Source organism: Bos indicus x Bos taurus, chromosome 26 (assembly GCF_003369695.1).
Source record: "Bos indicus x Bos taurus breed Angus x Brahman F1 hybrid chromosome 26, Bos_hybrid_MaternalHap_v2.0, whole genome shotgun sequence".
Taxonomy (NCBI): Eukaryota; Metazoa; Chordata; class Mammalia; order Artiodactyla; family Bovidae; genus Bos; species Bos indicus x Bos taurus.
In genome coordinates this window covers 9,850,302-9,874,602 of record NC_040101.1, presented here as the reverse complement: position 1 = coordinate 9,874,602, position 24,301 = coordinate 9,850,302, and the positions used below count along the sequence as shown (strand labels likewise).

General features: G+C 50.1%; 2 protein-coding genes across 26 annotated transcripts in view; both read left to right on the top strand.

Annotated features, from left to right (window-relative positions):
• The window catches only part of TACC2 (transforming acidic coiled-coil containing protein 2), a 234,787-nt gene extending 222,815 nt beyond the window's left edge, over positions 1-11,972 (top strand). For 16 of the 25 annotated variants that reach the window (XM_027529360.1, XM_027529359.1, XM_027529358.1 and 13 more), the window contains 6 exons: positions 1,107-1,150; positions 3,726-3,734; positions 7,084-7,244; positions 7,464-7,570; positions 8,229-8,349; positions 11,415-11,972. In XM_027529360.1, the coding sequence (XP_027385161.1) occupies positions 1,107-1,150; positions 3,726-3,734; positions 7,084-7,244; positions 7,464-7,570; positions 8,229-8,349; positions 11,415-11,480 (508 nt within the window). In that variant the 3' untranslated portion in view covers positions 11,481-11,972. The remainder of the gene's footprint in view (positions 1-1,106; positions 1,151-3,725; positions 3,735-7,083; positions 7,245-7,463; positions 7,571-8,228; positions 8,350-11,414) is intronic. The other 9 variants (XM_027529341.1, XM_027529357.1, XM_027529356.1 and 6 more) reach the window with 1 other exon arrangement.
• Positions 11,973-20,067: 8,095 nt separating this feature from the next.
• BTBD16 (BTB domain containing 16) overlaps positions 20,068-24,301 on the top strand; it is a 52,692-nt gene continuing 48,458 nt past the window's right edge. Inside the window, exons 1-3 of the mRNA XM_027529190.1 lie at positions 20,068-20,291; positions 21,305-21,356; positions 23,168-23,316. Coding sequence (XP_027384991.1) covers positions 21,339-21,356; positions 23,168-23,316 — 167 coding nt within the window. The 5' untranslated portion in view covers positions 20,068-20,291; positions 21,305-21,338. The remainder of the gene's footprint in view (positions 20,292-21,304; positions 21,357-23,167; positions 23,317-24,301) is intronic.

Sequence of the window (24,301 nt, the reverse complement as noted above, 5' to 3'; positions counted from 1 at the left end):
AACAACAAAATATACCTACAATGAAAAACAAATCTCCTTCCCACTCAGCCTCTGGTTCCACAGCCAGGTAACCGCTATGTACCATTTCAGGGGTATCCTTCCTAGACTTTTGCATTTCTGATCCCAAATGTGTTAAGGTATCAGTATAACCTCCTTTTTTCTTTAGTGTAGTATAGAAGTATACATGACCCTACATTCTTTTTTAACTTAAGATAACTTAGATTTTTATACATCTCAATCTTATTGTTCAATTGTTTGACAGTCCTTATGAGGGTCTAATACAATTAATTTCACCAGTCTCAATGGATAAACATTTAGGGTGTCTTCCAAATTTCACTTGAGTGATTTATTTTCATTTTCTGCATATAGTCATAGAGGTATGACGTCTACCACACGAGGAGCACCTGCTGTGTGCCAAGCACTGTGCTTTTGTCTAGAGACACATGATCTGTTTCTCCCCACAGCCCTTAAGGGGATGGTCAGCCCCGTTTGAAGCCTCAGAGAGGTTAAGTGACTTGACCAAAGCCAAATTAAAAAAAAAAAAAAAAAGAAAATGTTCTTGGGTTCTAAAAAGAAATCAGGGAAGACTTCTTGGAGGAGAGAGCATTTGAATTGGAACTTGAGAAACAGATTCTGACAGCTGGAGATAGAGAGGAAGTGAACAACCATGTTCAAGGCCACAGAGGCAAGAAAGCTCAGAGCAGATAGGAAATCATTTGCTATCACTGAATCACCGTGTCTACAGGATAGCATGGAAGGAGGTACAATTGATGAAGATCAGGCCTAGGTTACAGAGGGCTTTGACTATCAGGCTGAAGTTTTAGCCTTATTTTTTTCTCAGTGAGCAGTGGAGAGACACGGAGTGTTTTGTATTATACAAGAGAGTGATGTGTTCAGGGTCGTGCACTAGGAGCATGAACCTACCTGGGTGTGCAAGGAGAGGGCTGAGGTTGGAGGGGCCCCACGGCCTCTGAGCCACCTGGGACCCAAAGGACTTGTCCTCTTGGACGGTGCTCAGGCTGTTGATGTCCAGCACATGGGCACCCGCGTGAAAGTAAAAACCATTGTGTGGTCTTAGTACCAACCTGTTTCCACTTCTTTTACAGGAAAATCGTGGCTGAGTATGAGAAGACCATTGCCCAGATGATAGGTGAGTGTCTTCACTGGCAGGGACTCAGGCCCGCCCTGAGGTTTCTGAACTGTGGGGAGGGCTTTGAAGGCAGAGACCCAGAGTGTGTTCCTCTCAGGCTCCTTTTAGAGCATGAAGCCCTTTAGGGAGGGACCAGAGCCTCCCAGAACGAGGCTCTGCTGCAGGCGGTGAGTCTGGGGACCTCCTGGAAACACCCGCCCGCACGTCCCTTAGTATGCAGTGGGGAGCCATGGCCATCACCTTCATGGTCACCATTTGACTCAGCCAGGATAGTCCACCTCATGGGGCCCAACCCCAGCCAAAAATTGGGGTTGGTTCCTAGGATGTTTGGAGGCTTTTTTGCTCATGAGAGAGAATTAGATCTCTAACATCAAATCGCTAAACCCTAATATAGATTAGATGCAAGTAAAAAAAAAATATCCCACTGGCCTTTACACAGGGTCCAGGACAAGGAATATTAGAACATGTGACAGCCCAGCTGCCTGCCCCTATTAACTGATCACTGCTCTTCCTTCCTGAGGTTGGATACTACCTCAGAAACTGTCTTAACACAGCATCCCTGGCAGCCAGTAGTGACGGATTACTTTGGCCTGCAATGAAAGAAGGCCTCAAGTAACCAGACCTCAAGTAACTGGCTCTTCTGCTTTTAAAGAAAAATCGAGAAAAGACCTTGCAGAAGTGCCAAGCCCAAGATTTTTCACTGATGATCACTATTCAGAAATGCTGTTAAGACTCTGGGGGTCAGGTGTGGAATTTTTGCTTATTTATTCATTTGCTTAGGTCCATGATACTGGACTTAAATTTTTTTTTTTACTCCTAAGGACATGTGCTCACTGCAGACCACAGTTTCTGTGTCCCAACTTGATGCTTGTTTCAGCTGATGACTTCTCATCATATGAGTCACACCATACCTCTAGCTTTTGTCCCAAGATAAGCATGACAGGAGCCTTGGGAACACTGAAGAAGCTGCCTATTGAGTGCTTTCCTTTCAAAAAAGCTTTCATTTTGGTTTATTTTAATAAAGGCCATTTCTCCTAGAGCTCAGGGGAAAGCCCATTGGGATCTTTTTTAAGGATCAGCCTCATGGTGTATGCTTTCTATTAAATGAAACTTCTTTGTTAAATGGGAATAAAAATTTATGGATACATATGGATGAGATTAAAAAAAAAAACTCTTGGAACTGAAACTGCTGCTGAAAGTGTTCAGAAGGAAGCATTTATATCTTCCAGTATACACTGTTTAGTGAGCTGAATGAGACCTTTCCACCTCCTGGAGTTGGGACACGAAAGCATCACTCACACCTACCTGGCTCATCTAGAAACATCCTTCCACACCTTGGAGTCGTACATTTTAATTTTTATTCTTGACGATGATGGTTAGGCCAGTGTTGAAGAGAATGTGAGCCTTTGCCCTGACAGCAGGCTGCCCACAGCAGCCTAACTTACTTGCTCGACTGGCAGTTTGATAGAAGCCGACACTTCCCTCTTGAAAACTGACGAGAGTCAGAATCTCTAGTTGACGTAAGTGGCCTGTCCTTACGTGGTCGCCATAAGTGGGGACAGAAAGCTTATTCCCCTATGATGCTTTCCTTGCTGTGTATCTGCAGGCGACAGTCGTTAGAACAGTGTTTTCACTTCTAGACCATCTGAGGAGCGTGTGGAACCCTGACTCCAGGGATTAAGGCCACGCACACCCAACCCTCTCCCCTCCCAAGAGACCTGGTGTGTTTGACCTGAGGGTCCATCTCTTCCAGAGCTCTAAGGTCACCCGCTTTGAGCGATTTCCTGTTTGGGGGTGCTTGAGCACCCTCCTGGTGGCTCTGCCAGCCCCCAACATCCCCGGCTGGAAGCCACTCTGGTGGCACCCCTTTGTGAGTCCCCATTGCCACTGACCGTCCTCTTTGTCATCCACGTTCCCAGAGCGGGTGTCTTGGCGCACGGTGGCGCGTCTGTGCGTGTCATCCCTGGTCATCACTGCAGGTCGCCGACTGGGGCCCCTGTCGATTTCAGGGCCCTTGTCCTTGCTGAGGACAGTGTGGGGCTGCAGCACGGCTGGGACTCACTGTAGCTGTGGGCGGGACCTGCCTTCTTTCTGAGCAGGAAACACCCATGTTTCTCATCTGGATCCTGTCTCTTTCTTCTCGTTCCCACTCACCCATGCAGCCTTCCCTGCCCCACACAGGGCTAACTCAGAGAGCTGGGCAGTTCAGGGCCCAGAATAAATGTAACAGCATTCTGAGGTTAAAACCAGCTTCCACTCCACCTCCACTAGCCTCTCCTGGTTCCCGCCTGGCTCCCTGGCTTCCATTTAACCTCTACAAATGCTGTGTGTCAGTGTAACATCTGTCCTGCCATCACTGTTCATTCTCGTCATATGATACTAAAGAGACTATATTTCATTAAGTTCAAATATCGACTGTTCAGAATTCAGAACGAAAAGGGATTTCTGTGCTTTCTGCATTCCGGGTTGTTGCAGTTGATTTTTTTTTTCCCCCTGCTTTCCTAACAACTGCCCTGATTATCTGTTTTGCTTCCATTTTCTGTTGCTTCTTGCCCTTTGCTTGCAAAACAAACAGGCAAGCCTGGTAAGTAAATGCTTTTTCACCTAATTTGATACCCACCCATTGCAACCCTTATTTGTTTGTTTTTCTATTTTTGTTATTTTTGCTTTTGTGTTTTGGCTACATTCCCCACATGGTTTTATAGTGTTTTGCCTGAAAAAGCCAAAAAAATCTCCAGGGCCATTGTTTTACTGTGTTGTCTAGAACATCTTGGGTTTTGAGCTGATTTCCTGATTTGAAGAACCTAGCAGCATTTGTCATTTACAAAAAAAAGATGTGTGAAGCATTCTCTCCTTTTCGGTCTCCTGGGAACAGGGAAATTCTATTTTTACAAGGGTTATGGTTGTGGGGAGGAGGAAAGGAAGCCTGAGGCAGTCTAATCTCAGATCCAGGAAATCAGATGGATTCCGTTTGATAAATGACTCCTTTACCAAGCCAAGTGAAATGTATACATGGCCTGAAACCAGCCCAGAATGTGTATTATACAGCTTGCTGAGAACTAAGGAAGCAGTTAAAATTCAAAGAACAAAAACAAGCTCTTGGTTACTGGTGGAACTTTGAAGTGCCCTTTCTTTTAGGAGTCTAGATGTAGCAAGCAGATTGTTGGTGGTTCTGGTCTCACTATATGTTCAAAAGCTCCCTCTTCGTGGGTCCCTGCAGTTCAGGGAGATCTGATGTTGTTGATAACAGATCACTGATACTAAGTTCTTACTATATGTAGAGGGCTTTATATTTAATCTTCCCCAAATGCCATAGATATATCCTCTCATCCCGTGTTTCAGATGTGGAGGACAGAGCTGAAAAACTCTGCCCAAGGTCACACTGCCAGGAATTATCAGAGCTAAGACTGGGACGTGGGCTGTCAGACTCTGGCTCCTGGTTCTTTACCTCTGTCCTAGGAGGAGAAACTGAGAGGCAGGATGTCAGGTGTCTTCCTGGCCTGCGGTTCTCCAGATGTGGTCCCTAGACCGGCTGTCTCAGCATCGCTGGGGACCTTGTCACACGCAAAGATCTCACCGCAGAATGACTGAATCAAACCCCGCTGGGTGGGCTCAGTCTCCTGCATTTCAACAAGCTCCCAGCCGATCAGGGTGCATGCTCACATGTGCGAAGCCCCTCATTTTGGAGCTGAGTCCCTGGGACCTCAAGTGAGGACTTTGAGCAAGTTTACAGTCAGGACTGGAGCCAAAACCCCAATGCGGTCCCTGTTCTGTGCTCTTCACTCCTGTCCACACACAGACAGGAAAACGCCCGACGTTGGGATACAGAAAGGTGCCCCTCTGTCAAGAATCTAAGGGGAGAGAACCCAAAGCGACATCTCCCCACTTTTAAGGGAACTTCTTCCTTCCATTGGAAGGACTGATGTTGAAGCTGAAACTCCAATACTTTGGCCAGCTAATGCAAAGAGCTGACTCGTTTGAAAAAAGACCCTGATGCTGGGAAAGATTGAGGGCAGGAGAAGGGGACGACAGAGGATGAGATGGTTGGATGGCATCACCGACTCAACAGAGATGAGTTTGAGTAGACTCCGGGAGTTGGTGATGGACAGGGAGGCCTGGCATCCTGTGGTCCATGGGGTCTCGAAGATTCGGACACAACTGAGAGACGGAACTGAACTGAACTGATCCTTCCAGTTGCGTTAGTAAGAGGCCCACGTAGAGACGCAATTGCGAGCACAGCCTTGGGTCTGGTTCTGGCTCTGTTGCATCCTCGGTGAACGAGGGACTCAGCTTCTCCTGTGCGGGAGATTGGAGTTCAGCCTTAGGGCCGCCCTGCTCGTTCATTCACTGCACCACAACAGGCATGTGTTGCTGTGTCCTGAGTCAGGATCTGGGCCTGCGACAGAGCCGAGGACAGAACAGACTCACAGGACCCTGCCCTCGTGGAGTGTGCGTTCTTTATACAAACATGCACACCCACACGTCTGATATAACGATAAGGAGTGGTCACTGCTGGACGTGGTGCTGGGTGCTCAGTCGCTCCATCGCTCGGTCGTGCCCCACTCTTTTGCGACTCTATGGACCGTATATAATCCGCCAGGCTCCTCTGTCCATGGGATTTAGCATTAAAGAATACTGGTGTGGGTTGCCATTTCCTACTCCAGGGGATCTTCCTGACTCAGGGATTGAACCTGCGGCTCCTGCATTGGCAGGCAGATTCTTTTTATCACAGAGCCACCAGGGAAGCCCATGCTGGGCATGGAGATGAGGCGTTTCCCTCGTGGGTTCAGGAAAGTTGTCTCTGAGCAAGGTGGGGCCACGGGGGTCTCCAGGTCGGCTTTCCCAGCAGAGTCGTAGCAGTGCTGAGAGCAGAGAGCATGTGGGGTGGGGGTTTATTCCAGTGCAAAGGGGAGCCCCTGGGAGGAGGGGTTGACCCGATTTGGACTTCTTAAAGCCCAGACCAACTGCCGGGTGCTGGCTGAGGAGCACGAGTCAAAAGGAGGGTCAGCCCAGCGCCTGACACGTGCAGGAGTACACACGGGCCGCTGTTCTGCCGTGGTGCTATCGTCGTTGACAGCTGCTGTCCATCCTCTGGCCCAGGTGCCCCCCCAGGTGACCTGAGGACGGACGGGAGCTCCAAGCAGGGGTGCTCCCCTCCACTGACTCTCTGCTGCCAGCAAATTTCCAGAGCGATCAGAGCAAGCGGCTCCTTGCCCACGCAGACCAATGACAGACTGGTATGCAGAGCATGCCACCAGGATCAGCCACTCCAGACTGGGCCAGAATTTAATTGTTTTGTGCAACACTGAGAAAGTCACTCCAACAGAAATAGCTCCATTTTCCTGGGAATTAAAGAAGACACTCGCCGTATCAAAAGAAATGGCCATTTTTGTGGAGCAGGATTTCAGGGCCACGGTTATGTGGGCTTGGAGTTCATGGGATGTTTTAAGGATGAAGAAGGCTTTTTCTTTTCCAATGCCCATCTCTTTAGCTTCATCACGTTTAAGAAGGGGTATTCCTTCCCTCACAGCTCAATCTACAGCACATTTTATTCTGGCTCAACACCAAATTCAGGAGTGATGTTTTCTTTTTTACCTTATGGATTGGTCCTTATGCTATCAACAACCAAATAGAATCAGCAGGGTCTCCAAGGTAGTTTAAGGGGCTGCAGTGTTCAGGATAAAGGATACTGGTTCATTTCCATCCCATGTAATGTGGCACAGGCCCAGGTCTGGGACGCTGGAGCTGTGGATTTTGTTCCTTTAGAGGAGGAGTCTGGGTGGGCTCGAGGGAGCGGGTCTGTGTCAAATGAAAGCCGAGGTCCTAGATGGCCCACAGGTCAGACTTGAGCTGTACCCAAGGCCTCTGCTGGCCCCCGAGACCAGGTCCAGAAGCTGTGGGCTCCATCATTGTGTTCCTGTGTCTCCCACCAGAGGATGAACAGAGGGAGAAGTCGGTCTCCCACCAGACTGTCCAGCAGCTGGTCCTGGAGAAGGAGCAAGCGCTGGCCGACCTGAACTCCGTGGAGAAATCCCTGGCCGACCTCTTCAGGAGATACGAGAAGATGAAGGAGGTCCTGGAGGGCTTCCGCAAGGTGTGTGGCGTTTGTGGGGAGCGGGGGGCGAGACCTGCGTGGTAGGGGAGGAGGCGCGGGCTGGGAGGATTGTGGGGGCGCTTTGGAGGGCCGTCCTCGCCAGACGGGTGGGTAGGATGCGGTGGTCAGGGGTTACACCCACATCCGTATCCCTCGGGGTCCCCAGCCCTCCTTGGATTTTCTTCTGTGGGCTTTACCCCCATCCTCTATCATTGTCAGAATGAAGAGGTGCTGAAGAAGTGTGCACAAGAGTACCTGTCTCGAGTAAAGAAGGAGGAACAGAGGTACCAGGCGCTGAAGGTCCACGCGGAGGAGAAGCTTGACAGGTAAGGCCACCCGGAGTCTGCTCCCAAGGGCCCCTCAGTAGCCAGCCCCAGCCAAGGCTGGCTGGGAGCTCCCTGGCACCCCTGCCATCGCCTTGGGATAATGGATAATTCCCAATCCCAATCCCACAGCTAAGTGGATCATCCAGCTGCATTTTTCAGTACAGTTTAAGATAACACACTCTCCACCAGTATCTATCTTGGTAAGTGAGGGATGCGTGTTGTAATTTCCAGGGTACCCACTGGAAGCACCTCGGCATTACAGGGATGGGGGTTCTCATGGGCTCCTGTGCTCAGGGCCCCGTTGGAGGGAGCTGGAGCCAGATGGTTGGTTCCCCCTGCCCAGATTTGAAGGGCTTCCCGGGTGACGCTAGTGATAAAGAACCCACCTACCAATGCAGGAGACATAGGAGACACAGGTTCGATCCCTGGGTCGGGAAGATCCCATGGAGGAGGGCATGGCCACCCACTATAGTATTCTTGCCCAGAGAATCCCATGGACAGAGGAGCCTGGGGGGCTACAGTCCATGGGGTCGCAGAGTTGGACACGAATAAAGCAACTGAGCAAGCACACGTGCCCAGACTGGGGAGGAAGAGGGTGGGAGGCATCTCCAGGGAAGAGTGATCATCTCTGAAGCCCATCCCCAACCCATTCCTACAGGGCCAACGCCGAGATTGCCCAAGTCCGGGGCAAGGCCCAGCAGGAACAGGCTGCCTACCAGGCCAGCCTACGGAAGGAGCAGCTGCGAGTGGACGCTCTGGAGAGAACGCTGGAGCAGAAGGTAACAGGCTGAGATTGCTGCCTCCAGACGGGCGGAGCTGGCCAGAGGCTCAGACACACGGAGCTAGGCTTCTCACTCTGGGCCACATGTCAGGCATTCCTCGGCAGGTTCATGCTTCACAGGTGTGGCCTTGCCTTCCCTCTAGGTTAACCGGCCCTGAGACTGGCTCCCTTTCTGCCTTCCCCGGAACTGCCATTTTCCGTTCCTTCTCAACTTTCATTCATTTGTCAGATGTTTGCTCAGCAGCTACGGTGTGCCAGGCATCATGCTTTAACCCCTGCACCCAGCGAGCAGGATGGTGCCCATCAGGCAACACCCTGGGAAGAGACACCTGCAGAATATGGGCAGTGCCAGGGTCAGAAGGCCCCCAGGTGTCCTCCTACTCCTGTGGATTAGAGGGGGATACTCCTGAGGATTCTGAGCTTGCACCCAGATTTCCTGATGTCCAGTCAAGGGCTTGGATCACCTTACACACCAACTCCCTGGGTGTCCTACAGAGAAGCCTCTCCCACCCAGGAGAGCCGTGAGGCTGATTCTGAGTGAGTGTGCACCAGTCAGGCTCCCTCCCTGGATTTCCAGACATGCACCCCCCATTCTGGTTGGTTTACTGAGCCCCAGGATGGTCATCGAGAGCCCAGTGACTGGGAGTAACAGTGCTTCTCATGCACTGGGGTCTTGATGGGCATTGGTGGGGGTACTTTAAAGGCAGGTGGCATCAGGAGTCGTTTGTCTCCCAGATGGCTTCTGCTCCTCTTGAAGCACCCAGTTGGCTTCCAGGGTGGCTGGCCGGGCCCCAGGGGTTCTGGGCCAAGTAGTACTAACCTCTGCAGTAGGCGGATACCACCTCTCACATCTCCTACACGGTCTCGGGGAAAGAGCTCGGAACTCAGGAGATTCAGGTCCCCACACCTCCCTGCCATCCATCCTGCCCCTCGCAGGCCCGGCACTTCACCGTGGTTTCTAGGTTTGTAATGCTGGGGGACTAAACCGGAAGATTTTGAAGGTGTAAAGTTGTTCCCTCCTGTTTCCATCAGGGTATGATGGTATTTAAATCGCATCATAATATTAGCTAGAACAATAAATCTAAAACCAGAGACAGGAGAGATGCTTTAAAGGCACATGGCCTGTTCAGATGACTATAGTTGCAAAGTGAAGGTGATGGATGTTAGGTTTTCTGGCAAACTAGAAGACAAGGAAGAAAGCAAGTAAGCTTTGCACTGATTTGGATAACAAAAAAAAAATGTATCCGCAAACATAATTTTGTCTTAAACTAAAACTCAGGAGGAGTGGGTCAACCACATGAGTTCTTCCTTAAAGGGCTCCAAGTGGTATGGAGGGGGTGGTCTCTGTTTTCAAGAGATTCAGAAGCATTATTCCCCCCAACCCCACCCCAGGCAGCTCTTAGGTGAAGGCATTGGGCATTTTGCCTAGCTGGGGCTTGATAAAGGACCTGGGACTTCTGCCTGGTGAGCTGAGCTCCGTGATAGGGCAGGTTCCTGACTGGTGGCTGACAGTGCAGGGATAGAGCTTGGAGAACCTCCAAGAATCCACAGCTAGTGGGTCTGCTCGTGCCCCTGCGTCATCAGTCAATAGGCGTTGTGCCTAACACGTGAGATAGCCAAGCTGTTGGGACCAAGGCCGACTGGAATTCGTGTTTCAGGTTTGCTGTGTCTGACTGTGTGACCTTACGCACAAACGCTTAACCTCTCTGAGCCTCAGTCTCCTCACTGAAAAGCAGGGGTATAACAATGGCTTCCGTTAAGAGATTCTGATGAGAATGGAGTGCGATCCAGGGCCCGCACTGGCTTTGCACGGTGACCAGCATGTGCTACAAGTGCTCCAGTAAGATGAAACGTCACTGCGAGCAGCCCGAGCGGTGATAACAGGAATTCCAGGATTAGTGGCTTATCCTGCATCCCATGCAGAATCCATCCCCCAAGAGGCATTTCAGTGCTTCCGAGAGCACAGGACTTGAGGCAGGAGGTGGGCCGAGGTGATATTCCTGGCGGAGCTGTCTCCCCGTGGGGACTGGAGGCAGGACTGAATCTGCAGCTGCAGCCAGGACTGAACCTCCTCTGCTAAGGAGTCCAGATTCCTCCGGAGCACCGGCTCAGCGATGAGTGGCACCTGGAGCCCAGCCCGGGTACCCAGGGCACGTGGCTCCCAGCTGGAGGCCCAGAGCTTTCTAGAGAAGGGCCTCAGCGCAGCCTCAGAGCACAGCCTTGTGACTTAAGACTTGCCTTCCACGGGGACCTCAAGGGAAAGCTGGCTGCACCATGTTCCAGGGATACAGAAGAGTCCCGCCCATTTAAAGAGGACCCATCAAGACTGGCTGCTGAGCCAGATGGGCATCAGGCATGGCATTTAGTCCATCTGAGAGCAAAGCCACCACCGTCCGGATGGAGGTGCCACCCTGTTGGATGCCTGTTGAAGATCTCTGGTGTGAGATGAATACGTGGTTGGCTCCTCTTGATGGGGCTTCAGAGGATGGGCAAGGTGTGGCCCGAGAAGCCCCTGAAGATGTCCTGTGTCTACCCTCACCCCTCTCCACATGCCCTGTATCCACAGCACTGCCTCACTTGGCATCCTCTGAATAATGCTTGGGGTCCCATCCAAGTAGAATTGCTTAACCCCTCTGGTGGCATTTCTCAAAAAGAGCCACCAAAGAGCTCACCGCAGACCACCTTTTTGTGCCCACAGCCTTGGAGGCAAATAAGCAGAAGACAATGAATGCTGGTTAAGCCATACTCTGTGCTGGCCACTGTGCCAGGGAGCTTGGCATTTCTTACCCCACTTAATTCTGAGAGGGACAGATGTTATCATCCACACTTTTGAAATAAGGAAACTTGAGGCTCAGAGAGGTTGTGTAACTTGCCCAAGGTCACACAGCTAGAGCTGGGATGTACAGATTACTTGGCTCCAGGTCATTTCTTTTGCTGCTTTAGATATCCTAAGGGGGACCAGTCAGCCCAGAGAACATTAAAAAGCCCAGTGACATTCTGATCGGCTTGATTTCCAACAACCAGGAGATTTCAGCAACCTCTTTTTTTTGTCTTCACTTGCAGAATAAAGAGATCGAAGAACTCACCAAGATTTGTGATGAACTGATTGCCAAAATGGGGAAAAGCTAACTCTGAACCAAATGTTTGGACTTGACCGTTGCGTGCAATATGACCGTCGGCACACTGCTGTCCCTCCGGTTATGTGGACAGGTTCTGTTTTCACTTTTTCGTATGCACTACTGTATTTCCTTTCTAAATAAAGTTGATTTGATTGTATGCAGTACTAAGGAGACTATCAGAATTTCTTGCTATTGGTTTGCATTTTCCTAGTATAATTCATAGCAAGTTGACCTCAGAGTTCCTGTATCAGGGAGATTGTCTGATTCTCTAATAAAAGACAAATCGCTGACTTGGCCTTGCCCTTTGTACATGAGTTTCCAGGGTGAGCGGCTTTTGGATTTAATATGATCATGTACAGCTTGCAAAGGGACTCTTGCCTTAAGGAGTGTAAACTTGATCTGCATTTGCTGATTTGTTTTAAAAAAACGAAAAAGAAAAAAGAAAAATGCATGTTTCAAATAAAATTCTCTATTGTAAATAAATTTTTTTCTTTGGATCTTGGCAATAAGTGTGGCTATGATTTATTTTCTGGGAAGGGTTGGGTCTTTTCTCGCCTTTGTTAAATCATATCAGATTTAGCCTTTTGCTCTCTTTATCTAGGCTCACTTTTTTGGCCACAGATTTAAATAATGTTTCCTTTGTTATCATGGCTGTGTTTGTAAGATGGAGCAATTGAGGAATATTGACTTGCTACTTAAATAATTGAGTGTATTAAATTAGTTTGGACTTTGTTTTTTACAAATTCTCTTTGACTTTAGGGGGCAAAATCTATTTCCCTTTATTGGCTCAAAGCAGCAGCAGGCTGTCACTTTTCCTGTTCATTCCTTTAGTCTGTGCAGATCAACCCTGAAATGTCCATTCCTGTCCCAGGGGAATAGGAAAAGGTGGACAATTCACCATGGGTGACAGATAATTAGGCCACTTTGGAGATTAAACGAGGGATATTGGCAGTTAGATTCTCCAATTACTCCTGACCTTCCCAGGGACCCCAGTTTGGAAGGATGGTATATACAGGGAGTAAAGGGTGGGGGAGGTATCCAGTTTCCCAGGATGGCCATCATACATCACTTCACAGCTTAAACAACAGAAGTTTATCCTCTCACAGTTCTGGAGGCCAGAAGTCCAAGGCTACCCTCCAGCTTAGCCACCTCACTGTACCTGCCTACGGGGCCACTGTGGGGAGTGCCTGGCCTCAGGGACCCCTGTGGGTTGGGATCAGCCACTTTTTTCCTACACTCAGTGTATACAGTGCCACATGCATGTGCCAAGTCGCTTTAGTTGTGCCCAGCTCTTTGCAACCCTATGGACTGGAGCCCGCCAGGCTCCTCTGTCCATGGGATTCTTCAGGTAAGAATACTGGAGTGGGTTGCTGTGCCCTCCTACAGGGGATCTTCCCGGCCCAGGGATCGAACTCGCATCTCCTGCATTGGCAGGCGGGTTCTTTACCACTAGCACCACCTGGGAAGCCTCATATAATGGCACCTATGCTTGCAAATGTTCACCCAGGTGGTGGCCGCTGAGGACCATTTAAGTTACTTGGCTTTGCAGGAGAAACAGGAGAAGCTGGCACCTGACCTCCTAGCATTGCAACCTTTGAGATCTCAGCATCTTTTAGAACAATTTGCCAAGTCAGTTGATGGCTTGAGCTTCTTGTATCATTTTTCTTTTCTGAGAGCTCATCTGGGGCTCTCATAGGTGACTTTGCTGCTGCTGCTACTGTTGAGTCGCTTCAGTCGTGTCCAACTCTGTGCGACCCCATAGACGGCAGCCCACCAGGCTCCCCCGTCCCTGGGATTCTCCAGGCAAGAACACGAGTGGGTTGACATTTCCTTCTCCAGTGCATGAAAGTGAAAAGTGAAAGTGAAGTCGCTCAGTCAAGTCCTACTCTTAGCGACCCCATGGACTGCAGCCCACCAGGCTCCTCCATCCATGGGATTTGCCAGGCAAGAGTACTGGAGTGGAGTGTAGGTGACTTTAGGGAGATACTAAAATTACCTTCTGAGGATGGGGCATGGGGCAGGGGAGAGAAAAGAGGGAGGGGTCACTGGCAATGGAGGGGGCACGTTCTGGGGACTAGCCCCTTAGATGTGAGATCTGAGGGACCCGAGGTAATGCCACGGAGCACCCCCTGCCGATGCCCCTCCCCACTCCAGGCTTCTGAGTTGGGAAGAAAGAAGCGGCAGGTAGGAGCGGGTGAATCTGGGGGAAGGCTTGTGGAAGCAGGACTTTGCTCTGCATTGGAGGTTACGGGCCCAAACAGGGCTGCCCGACTCCCCGACCAGCTCCATTAACGAAATCCTTGGCCGTTGTGGGATGCCAAGGTTTCTCAGCAAAGCCTCTGTGCTTTCCAGGACGTTGCATTTGAAAAATTGAGCAGGAGGAGGCGGGTGTCCCCGCGCGGCCGGGGTGGAGGTGTGCGCATGTGCGAGGCACCGGACAGGCGGAAGGATGTTGACACGTGCGCACCCACGGGGGCACCCTCAAGGTAAGCGTTCTCTAGCTAATTTCACGGAGAAAGCAGTGGCACCCCACTCCAGTACTCTTGCCTGGAAAACCCCATGGACGGAGGAGCCTGGTAGGCTGCGGTTCATGGGGTCGCGAAGAATCGGACACGACTGAGCAACTTCACTTTCACTTGTCACTTTCCTTCATTGGAGAAGGAAATGGCAACCCACTCCAGTGTTCTTGCCTGGAGAATCCCAGGGACCGGGGAGCCTGGTGGGCTGCCGTCTATGGGGTCGCACAGAGTCGGACACGACTGAAGCGACTGCAGCAGCAGCAGCAGCAGCAGCAGCAGCTTATTTCCCCCTCGAAATATTCTGGTGCGTGAGAACTATTTTTATTTCTATTTTACAAGAAGGAAACAGAGGCTCAGAGAGGTTAAAAAACCCCGCGGACTTGACTGAATCACTCAGCCAGGACACTGAATTCCGGATCCTCGGTGACTGCAAAGTCTTTTGCTTTTCCCCAGGGTAGGAGAGTCCTTCCCCAGGAGGTCAGGACAGGAAGTGGCGGGAAGAGAAGTGGGGATAGGGGATGCTCTCTGATGCTTGCCGTGGCCCTCACGCCCATTCTTCCATTCGTCTGATTGGTGGCTCTGCCTTGAGTCTGGGGCTGGCTCCACTGTTGTTTTTCACAGCCGATGAAAAGCCTGCTCATATATTTCAATGGGTGGGAAGGACAGTGGGGCTGCCCCACGTGTGCACTCTTGGGCTGACCTGAGTGGCTTTGCTCTTCTGGCCTCTTGTGTGTTTCCCTCTGCAGTCGGTGGACTGGTGGTGCCTCCCCAGGCTGGTGGCACCCAACCAGGCTTCTGGGTTCCCTGAAATAGCAAAGGCAGAATCTGGAGAGTTCACAAGTCAGTCTTTTGGACAGTTTGTTGTTTAGTCCGACCTTTAGTGACCCCATGGACTGTAGATCGCCAGGCTCCTCTCTCCACCGGATTTCCCAGGCAAGAATACTGGAGTGGGTAGCCATCCCCTTTTCCAGGGGATCTTCCCCACCCAGGGTTTGAACTAGCGTCTCCTGCATTGCAGGTCAATTCTTTATGACTGAGCCACTGGGAAGCCCTTGGGTTTATTAGGAGCTGGGAAAAACAACCTGGGGATCAAAAGTGGTAGGACTAAACAAAACCCAGACTCTTCGGCCCCGCCAAGCCCTGGAAGACCTGGACCCTGCTCCCTTTCTGACATCCCAGCCCCTGTTCCCACCCTTTCCTGCCATCAGACTACATGGACATTCTCTTCCACTGCAGTCCAGCAGGTGCTGTTCCCTCCACCTGCGACACCCCTGCCTCATTGTATCTCTCAGCCAATCCCTACCCCCTTGAGGCTCATCCTTAATGTCACTTCCTCCAAGGAGCCCTCCCTGAAGCCCCAGGTCCCCGGTGGATGTTTTAAAATGTAGCTTTTATTATTATTCAGGGAGGATGAGGCCAACAGATGAGGAGACAGTTGCCACTGAAAACACTGTTACAGGTGGAGACACACTAGGGCCGATCAGGAGGTAGAAGGGGAAAGGGGGAAACTTGCACAAGAGCCTTCTTCGTGGTTCCCGAGGGAAGGACCAGGTGAGCAGGGTAAGCAGGCTTGGGACTGGCTAGCCTATGACTCCAGCCTTGGCCTGGACCCGGTGCACAGACAGCTCCCCATACCTTGGGAGCCAGCTGATCCCGATATCTATGGGGCCTTCCACTGCACACACACAGAGTCAGGGCCCTGATTCTTCTAGAACCAGAGACTTTAGAGCGAACATTCAGGCTCTGAGACCTAGATGTTCCAAACTGCCAGCCCCAGAGGCTCTGCATCTGCGCTTTCCACCAAGGGAGGATAAAGTCATGGCCAGGGTCATACAACTAGTCAGTGCTGGTGTGTGTGTGAGTCACGCAGTCGTGTCCAGCTCTTTGTAATCCCACAGACTGTAGCCTGCCAGGCTCCTCTGTCCATGCAATTCTCTAGGCAAGAATACTGGAGTGGGTTGCCATTCCCTTCTTCAGGGGATCTTCCTGACCTGGAGATCGAACCCAGGTCTCCCACATAGCAGGTAGATTCTTTACCATCTGAGCCATCGGGGAAGCCAGTGCTAGAACCAGAGCCAAATCAGGTGTTCCTTCCCATGTATTCCACCGCCTGTCCACATGAGTCACCAGATGGAGTGGCTGAAATGGACCATCTGGGACCCTCTGGGAAGGTAGTGAGCTCCTCATCTCTGGAGTGTTCTAGAATAAAATGGACATCACACTGGAGTCCTGTCACTATGGCACGGGAGATTTTGGTACAATGTGGTTGTAGCTCAGAGCTGTACTCAGTGAGGTTTGGTGTCTGAGCCCCTGAAGTGAGGTCTTGGGACTGCCGGGGTCCAGCCCCGGTGGATCCAGGGAATTCGAAGCGGGGACGGCGTCGGCGAGGATCGGGAAACAATTGCTTAATTAAACGTTAATTAAGGATATAAAGAATAATAGAATGAGGATGGCTCAGTGAGGAAATTCAGTGGAGAAAAGAGGCTGAAATAAGGATAGCTCAGTGAGGAAATTCAGTGGAGAAAAGAGGCTGAATAATTCAGCCAGAAGGTAAGAGAAAGAACGACATGGTGAGACCAAGTTTCGGTGAACAAGGCCCGCACTTTAATTTCCAAAGTAGTTTTTATACCTTAAGTTATGCATAGAGGATAATGGGGGAAGGGGTAGAGTCATGCAGTAAGCCAGGCTTTCTTCCTGCAAACTTATCATATGCAAAAGTTTAGGTGATTTGCATCATCTTCTGGCCCGAAGGCCTTTTTCTCTAAAGGTGATTATTCTAAAGTCAGGCGCCAGCCTCCAAAAAGCATTAGATAAAGTTGCATTCCTACAGAGCAAAGGTGTGGTGGGGTATAACAAGAAAAAGAATTAATTCAAGGGTCCCAGGTTACAAACATTAAAGCTACTATTTACACCAATTATATTAATCAATACACTGCCAGGGACACAGCAGGTAAGGGATATGGAGACTTAGCAGCAAACATTGGCCCAACAAGTGAAAATCCCTTCACCAATACAATTTCTAATCAATCTTTTAACTGCTCAAAGGAATCTGTATTTAGACAGTTTAGAACATCTCATGCCTCTCACAGTTTGGAGGCTCTGAGCAATCACATGTGGCCAGAAAAACCTATTCAGGCAGGCTAGAGGACTTCCAAGGGAGTTTGTAGGTTGAAACACTGTCACACCCAGGAATTATTAACTGGAGCTGTAAGCTAACTCTTTTTTCAGAGAGGTAGTGGGGGACAGCCCCCCCGTAAAGTCAGAGGTGTAGGTGAAAGCACAAAGCAGAAAGTAGGCAGACTCTGGTTTTGGGGGTAGATTGCTCGAGAATTTCCAGGGAGACTCCTGAGGCTTGATCCCGCCTTTGCGTATGCCAAGCCTCCTTCCTCATGACCTTTGCCAGGGGCGGAGCTCGCTCCCCGCATGGGACCACCGAAGTCTTGGGATTTCTGACGTGTCTGGGCCTATGGGGCTGGGTCACTACACATCCAAGCAACTGGACACCACCAGAAAAAGAGCTTTAGGGAAGCATTTGTTGTTCGGTTGCCGTCTGAAGCCCTTAGGGAAGCATGCTGGGGCAGCATTTCCATTTATTTGTATTTGTTGTTTTTGACTCTGGCTAGTAACTCAGCTCCCAAGATTTGTGGAGAGATGTATGTAAAAAGGACGTTCAGCTTAGAATGAGCTGTTAGGCTGGATGCTCGAGCTTAGAACTGGAGGAAATGATGTACACAGCCAAGGCCAGGGTTCCTGTTAATGGACAGAGAAGTGCGCCACCCTGGGATGCTTTCTTAGAGTGGACACCAGAGGGCGCCCAAGGGCCTGTTTTCTGTGCCCTAAGAAGTGGTACCTGAGAGCATCGGGGAGTGTGGCCCATAGTGGAGTGAGTGGGATTGCTAGATCTTTCAAACTTAAACTGAAATCTTACATGGGGCCCTGCACTCCAGGGACAGGTGACTGGAGAAAGCTGGGTGGATAAAAGGGAGCCACAGCGAGGGAGTGAATCTGCTTATTTGCAGACAAACTGCTGAGATGGAACCTTGACCCACAGAGAAATGCACACGCACACACATACACACACACAGTGCTCATCCATGTGCAAAGACAGAGCGGTGGGTAGGGACTGGTTCCTCCAGTTATCCAAGCTGAGACGTTTGTTGAGCATGTTCCAGGGGCCGAGTTTGGTGCTGGGCTCTGGGGGGACACAGGGGTGTGTAAGCCCCCAGCGGACACTCCTCTGTCACCGACTGCACAGCAGGAAGTGGGTGTCAGCGGGGTAGAACCACAGAGCTGAGGGTGAAGAGGGAAGTACATTCGGAGATGCCTCTCCTTGATCAAATGTGTTATAGTTTCTAGGGCACAGTTACCAGTAGGTAGAGTAGCTACCGGAGAAGGCAATGGCACCCCACTCCAGTACTCTTGCCTGGAAAATCCCATGGACGGAGGAGCCTGGTGGGGTGTATAGTCCATGGGGATGTGAAGAGTCAGATATGACTGGGTGACTTCACTTTCACTTTTCGCTTTCATGCATTGGAGAAGGAAATGGCAACCCACTCCAGTGTTCTTGCCTGGAGAATCCCAGGGACGGGGGAGTCTGGTGAGCTGCCGTCTATGAGGTCGCACAGAGTCGGACACAACTGAAGCGACTTAGCAGCAGCAGCAGCAGCAGCAGCAGCAGAGTAGCTACTCTCCTATCTTGCTGTATAATTTATGTGACTTAGAAGAGGCTGTGCTTGAAGACCCTCAGGCCTTAACGAGCTGCACTAACTCCAGGCCCCTTTTACTGTTGGCGTTTCGATGAGCCCTGGGGTGGAGGTCCAGGACTTCGATGGGCGAGGCTTCACAGGTGTGATAGAGGAGGGTCCCACCTCCCCGCCTCACAGGCTTCACAGACCAAGGCACCGAGAAGAACACTGTGAGATTCCACTTTGACCCCTGCAATGAAGGGTCTCAGCCTTGTCCCCGACTTTTAGACAGTTCTCAGAGAGAGCAGATTAAACATCATCTACCAGCAAAGTAAGTCATAGGCACAGCTTTGAATAATATGCTGCTGCTAAGTCACTTCAGTCGGGTCCGACTCTGTGTGACCCCATAGATGGCAGCCCATGAGGCTCCCCCATCCCTGGGATTCTCCAGGCAAGAACACTGGAGTGGGTTGCCATTTCCTTCTCCAATGCATGAAAGTGAAAAGTGAAAGTGAAGTCACTCAGTCGTGTCCGACTCTTGGCGACCCATGGACTGCAGCCCACCAGCCTCCTCTGTACATGGGATTTTCTAGGCAAGAGTACTGGAGTGGGTTGCCATTGCCTTCTCTGTTGAATAATATAAAACACTCCAATTTTTGTTTAAATATTTCTGTCCAAGCATTTCTGGATACTAGAGCTAGGAAAGGAGCTCCCCAGAGTGTCAAGGCTGGGAGCAATATGAGAACCTTCTAGTCTAATCTTTTTTTTAAAATTTTAATTGGAGGCTGATTACTTTGCAATATTATAGTGGTTTTGCCATACATTGACGTGAATCAGCCATGGGTGTACATGTGTTCCCCATCCTGAACCCCCCTCCCACCTCCCTCCCCATCCCATCCCTCAGGGTCATCCCAGTGCACCAGCCCTGAGCACCCTGTGTTATGCATCGAACCTGGACTGGCGATCTGTTTCACATATGATAATATACATGTTTCAATGCTATTCTTTCAAATCATCCCACCCTCGCCTTCTCCCACAGAGTCCAAAAGTCTGTTCTTTACATCTGTGCCTCTTTTGCTGTCTCGCTTACAGGGTCATCATTACCATTTAGTCTAATCTTACGTTACAGATGAGGCCTGAGGATTTGGGGGTTGGTTCTCACCGTGGGCCCCTTTTAAAGTGTTGCGTTCCCCCAGGCACTGTAAGAAGCCTGGCACTACATAGAAACAGTAATGACACTGCACGCCTAAGGAGGGCGATTGAGGTGGAGGTCGGTGGCACCCCAGTTGGTCTCTGTAAGACTGCATCCCTCCCACAGCCCCCAGCCTGCAAGGGGACTGAGCCTAGAACAGGAAGTGCTCAGAACCTTCCTTGATGTTGCCATGGTGCCCACAAAGACCCGAGGAAACCAAAGGCCGGCTCCCCTGCCAAAGCTCCTTGCCCTCAGGAAGAAAAGAGTGAGCCCCGTGTGTCATGAGCGCTCCGAGCATTCAGCCCCAGAAGGTGAAGGGCCATCAGCTGTCCTGTCGTTCAGAGACCGACGTAACAAGAGTGCCTCCGCTCCGCTAGCTCCCCCGTCAGCACACCCGCGGGGGCCAAGGAGCCTCAGGACAGCAGGTATCGCTGGTACTTCCATCCGTGTTGGAGACAGAGGACATCCCGAGTGATGGGCACTGCTTGGACTTGGTTCCATGTGGTCAGCTGGCAAAGGAGGGCTTCGGGGGGTCTGGGCTGGGAGGCAGGAGGGGTCTGAGAGGTCAGGCACCCTCGCAGGTAGCTCCTGCCGATTAAGAGTGACCCAGGAACTGACCCTCAAAACCCGTTAAGGCGACGGTCCCCAGGCTTTTTGGCCTTAAGGACCAGTTTCATGGAAGACAGTTTTTCCATGGACTGGGGTGGTGGTTTGGGGATGATTCAAGCACATTACACTCGCTGTGCACTTTCTTTCTTTTTTAAAAAGATGCTTTATTTTGCACTGCTGATTAACAAACAGTGTGGTGATAGTTTCAGATAAACAGGGAAGGGACTCGGCCATACAGATACATGTATCCATTCTTCCCCAACCCTACTCCCATCCAGGCTGCCAAATAGCATCCAGTAGAGTTCCCTGGGCTAAACAGTAGGTCCTTGTTGGATACGTTTTAATTATACCAGTGCATACGTGACCTTCTCAAACTCCCTATCTCTTCCCCACTATCCTTCCCCGCAGTGTGCACTTTATTTCCAATCTAACGCTCCAGGACAGCGCTGGCCAACGTATGCTGTCCAGACGTAACTGTTAATATCACCCCTTTTAGTGCCCTGATCTGAATGACAGGTTACATGATCAGTCCACATATAGGTCTCCATTGGTTCCCATCACCTGGGTAAAGAGTGGAAAATTGTGGATTAGCTCCTAGTTTGCTTAATCTGAGCCACTTTCCCTGCACAATAGCAGGGAATCATCTTTCTACTAATGTACCTTCAAAAATTAGATTTTCACTTGATTTGATCACTCACTCACATTTGAGGCTTACTCATTCCTTTTGTGGCAAAATAAAGATTCTTTGAGCCAATCTCCTCCATAATGTTTTGAAAACACCCTTTGGAAGTTTTTTGAAAATTTAAAATTTGCCTCTTTCACCTTCCAGGTGCTTCTCTTTTGTGCAATCTCCGGGATCCTTCATGAAAATGCTGAATCCGGTAAGCAGCTCAGTTTCACGGAGGGCAGGCGATGGTGAGGAACAGAAGCGCTGGGTGACAGGTGTGCCACTGGGTTCCCTCAGGGGGATGGTCCCACACCCCCAGGGACCTCAGGCTTTATTGGCTGACTCTGCTGGTGGCGGGGGTTGGGGGGGGGTGTGTGTTTGGAGCCCCACGGTCAGAGACCACTGTTCACACTTTAGCAGGGCTGTATCTAGATTCAGACTCCAAAATCATCCACCATATTCCAGGCGCTATACTAAAGCAGAGTTCCCAAACTTTTATTTTATCATTTTAACAGCATCTTCATCCTCATGGTTCATAGTCACCTTCATCCTCATTATCATTGGCATTATTCCCATTTAACCTATGAGGCCTAAGAGGATGAAAAGAGCAAATACTTTGCCCAAGGTCACACAACTAGTTCATGGCAGAAACAAGACTTGAAATCAGATCCTCCGTTCCGTGGTCCCTTGCCTCCCCACCACCTTGCTGGTACCTGGTGTGGCTTAGAATCAATTTCACCCATTCCTATGGGTCTCTCGTGGTGCAGTTGTCCTGGATAAGTTTCCTTGAGCCGCCACACCTGAGGTTTTACATCCATGCATTATTGGGACGGCTTCCTTAAGGAAATTGCTGAATCCTAGGCCCTCAAGAAGATGTCTAAGGAAAAGTCTGTGCCCAGTGACACAGCTGTTCCGGTCCTGGGGTGATACCCAAAGAACTGAAAACAGGTGTTCAAACAGAAACGCATACATGAATGTTTACAGCACTACTGCCAGTGGCCAGAAGGTTGTAACAATCCAAGTATCATTCTATCAGCTGATGAATGGACAAACAAACGGTGGTCTGTCCACACAATGGAGTGTCAAAAGGACTGAAATTCTGGCACGTGGCTGAACCTTGAAGCATGCCGAGGGAAAAAACAGACATAAAAGGCCACTATTATAGGATTCCATTTATATAAAATTTCAAGAAATCCATAGAGACAGAATGCAGATGAGTGGTTTCCAGGGAGTGGGAGAGGGGGGAATTAGGGGATGACTCGATAAGCAGAAAGCCTGCTTCTGCAGTGATGACAACGTTCTGCATCGTCTGAATGCATAGTTGTCATGGTTGTGAGTGAAAGTCGCTCAGTCGTGTCCAACTCTTTGTGACCCCATGGATGTCCACGGAATTCTCTAGGCCAGAACACTGGAGTGGGTAGCCTTTTCCTTCTCCAGGGATCTTCCCAACCAGGGATCAAAGCACCCATCACCAACTCCCGAACTTTGCTCAAACTCATGTCCATCAAGTTGGTGATGCCATCCAACCATCTCATCCTCTGTTGTCCCCTTCTTCTTCCTTTGAGAATGTCTGTGGGTGGTGATGAAAGTCCAGAGAAATGGCCTTCAATCTTTCCCAGCGTCAGGGTCTTTTCCACTGAGTCAGTTCTTTGCATCAGGTGGCCAAAGTATTGGAGCTTCAGCATTAAAAAAACAAAACAAAAATAGACGTTTTGTGTATTTTAGTGCAATTAAAAAAACAAAAAGTCTCTGCCCCAGATCTCCTAAGTTTGGTATCTTTCTCCCTGGCACCTCCTGCCCCAGATGCTAAATTCCAGATTACTTTGTGGCTTAAAGTCTTGTTTCCTAAATGCAGTAGATTTGCCTTGAGAATGTGACTCTGGAGAAATATTGGCCAGCTTTGAAAATTAACCAGCTCTTTAAATTTTGTCTTAAATTTCCTTTCTGTTGTAGAGTTTGGAAAATCTGGTATTTATGAGAGGTTAAAAGAAAAAGACATTCTTTCTTTCTTTGCTTCCCAAGCAGCAGAAACCCCGGCTGGAACGCCGAATCGCTGGCTCAACCAACCGGTGGCGTTTCCCCAGACAGCCTTTCTCGGGAGACCTGCTGGGGCTCTCCCAGATGTGCAAGGCTGCCAACATAGACTTTGATGAAGTTCTGAAGAACCCAGACAGGTAGGAAGCTCAAAGGCCCACGGCAGGGTGAACTGCCCTTCTGGGAAGTGCCCAGTACTTGGGCCACACTGGTTGGGCAGGTGGGCTGTCCTGGGTATTTGCAAAAAGGCTGCCTTTGGGACCAGCCCTTAAGGATGGACAGGGTCAGGGTGAAAACTTCCTTTGAGAACGTCTGTGGGTGGTGATAAAAGTCCAGAGAAACGGAGAATTTTTTCCCCCAGATTTTCCTTTGTACTGGGAACTTTGGACCCTAAGAGGATTCTGAGTTTATCAATTGGATTCTTGACAAACACAGCGAGATGGCCCCGCTCAGAGTTTGAACTCGCATCCCCAGGAACATGCATGTCCAGCAGGGGGAGAAGCCGGCTCCCTGGTCCCTCCCAGAGTGTTCTAAGCAGATGGCTTGGAGCATCACTTCTCTAGGTTACAAGTTCTTTCCTGCCTTTCCTGGGGAAGCAGAGCTGGAGCTCTTTGCCAAAGAAACACTTCATTTCCTTGGCCCTTTGGACCTGCCTGGCTGCTGCTACTTCCTTGGACCGGTGGCATCTGCCTTGTGAGCACTCAGTCTGATCTACCTGAGTGTGGGCTGTGCCTGGGCAGCACCTGGCCCAGAAGAGCTCCTGGTTCCACGTTTACTGAGCAAGTAGCCACGTCTTCTCTTTCTAGACCCACCAGCCAGCCTCTCTCTGTTGCCCCCCACCCCACAGATGATGGTACTGCACACGTGAATAAACCGAAACCCATCTGGATTTGGTCTCCAAATTCTTGGATGAACCCAGCTTAAAAAAAAAAAAGGTTGAATGCTATGAGTTGCTATTTTTGGCACTGGCTACTCATGGCCTTAAACAAATTTGAATTTATTTTATATTTTGTTTGGTTAGAGCCCTGAAGAAATCTTAGGATTTTTGCCAAAGTTTGTTGTGTTCCTTAGCGCCAGGGCCAGGAGCTGGAGCTGGGCCTGGGAATATAGGCAAACTGATCCAGA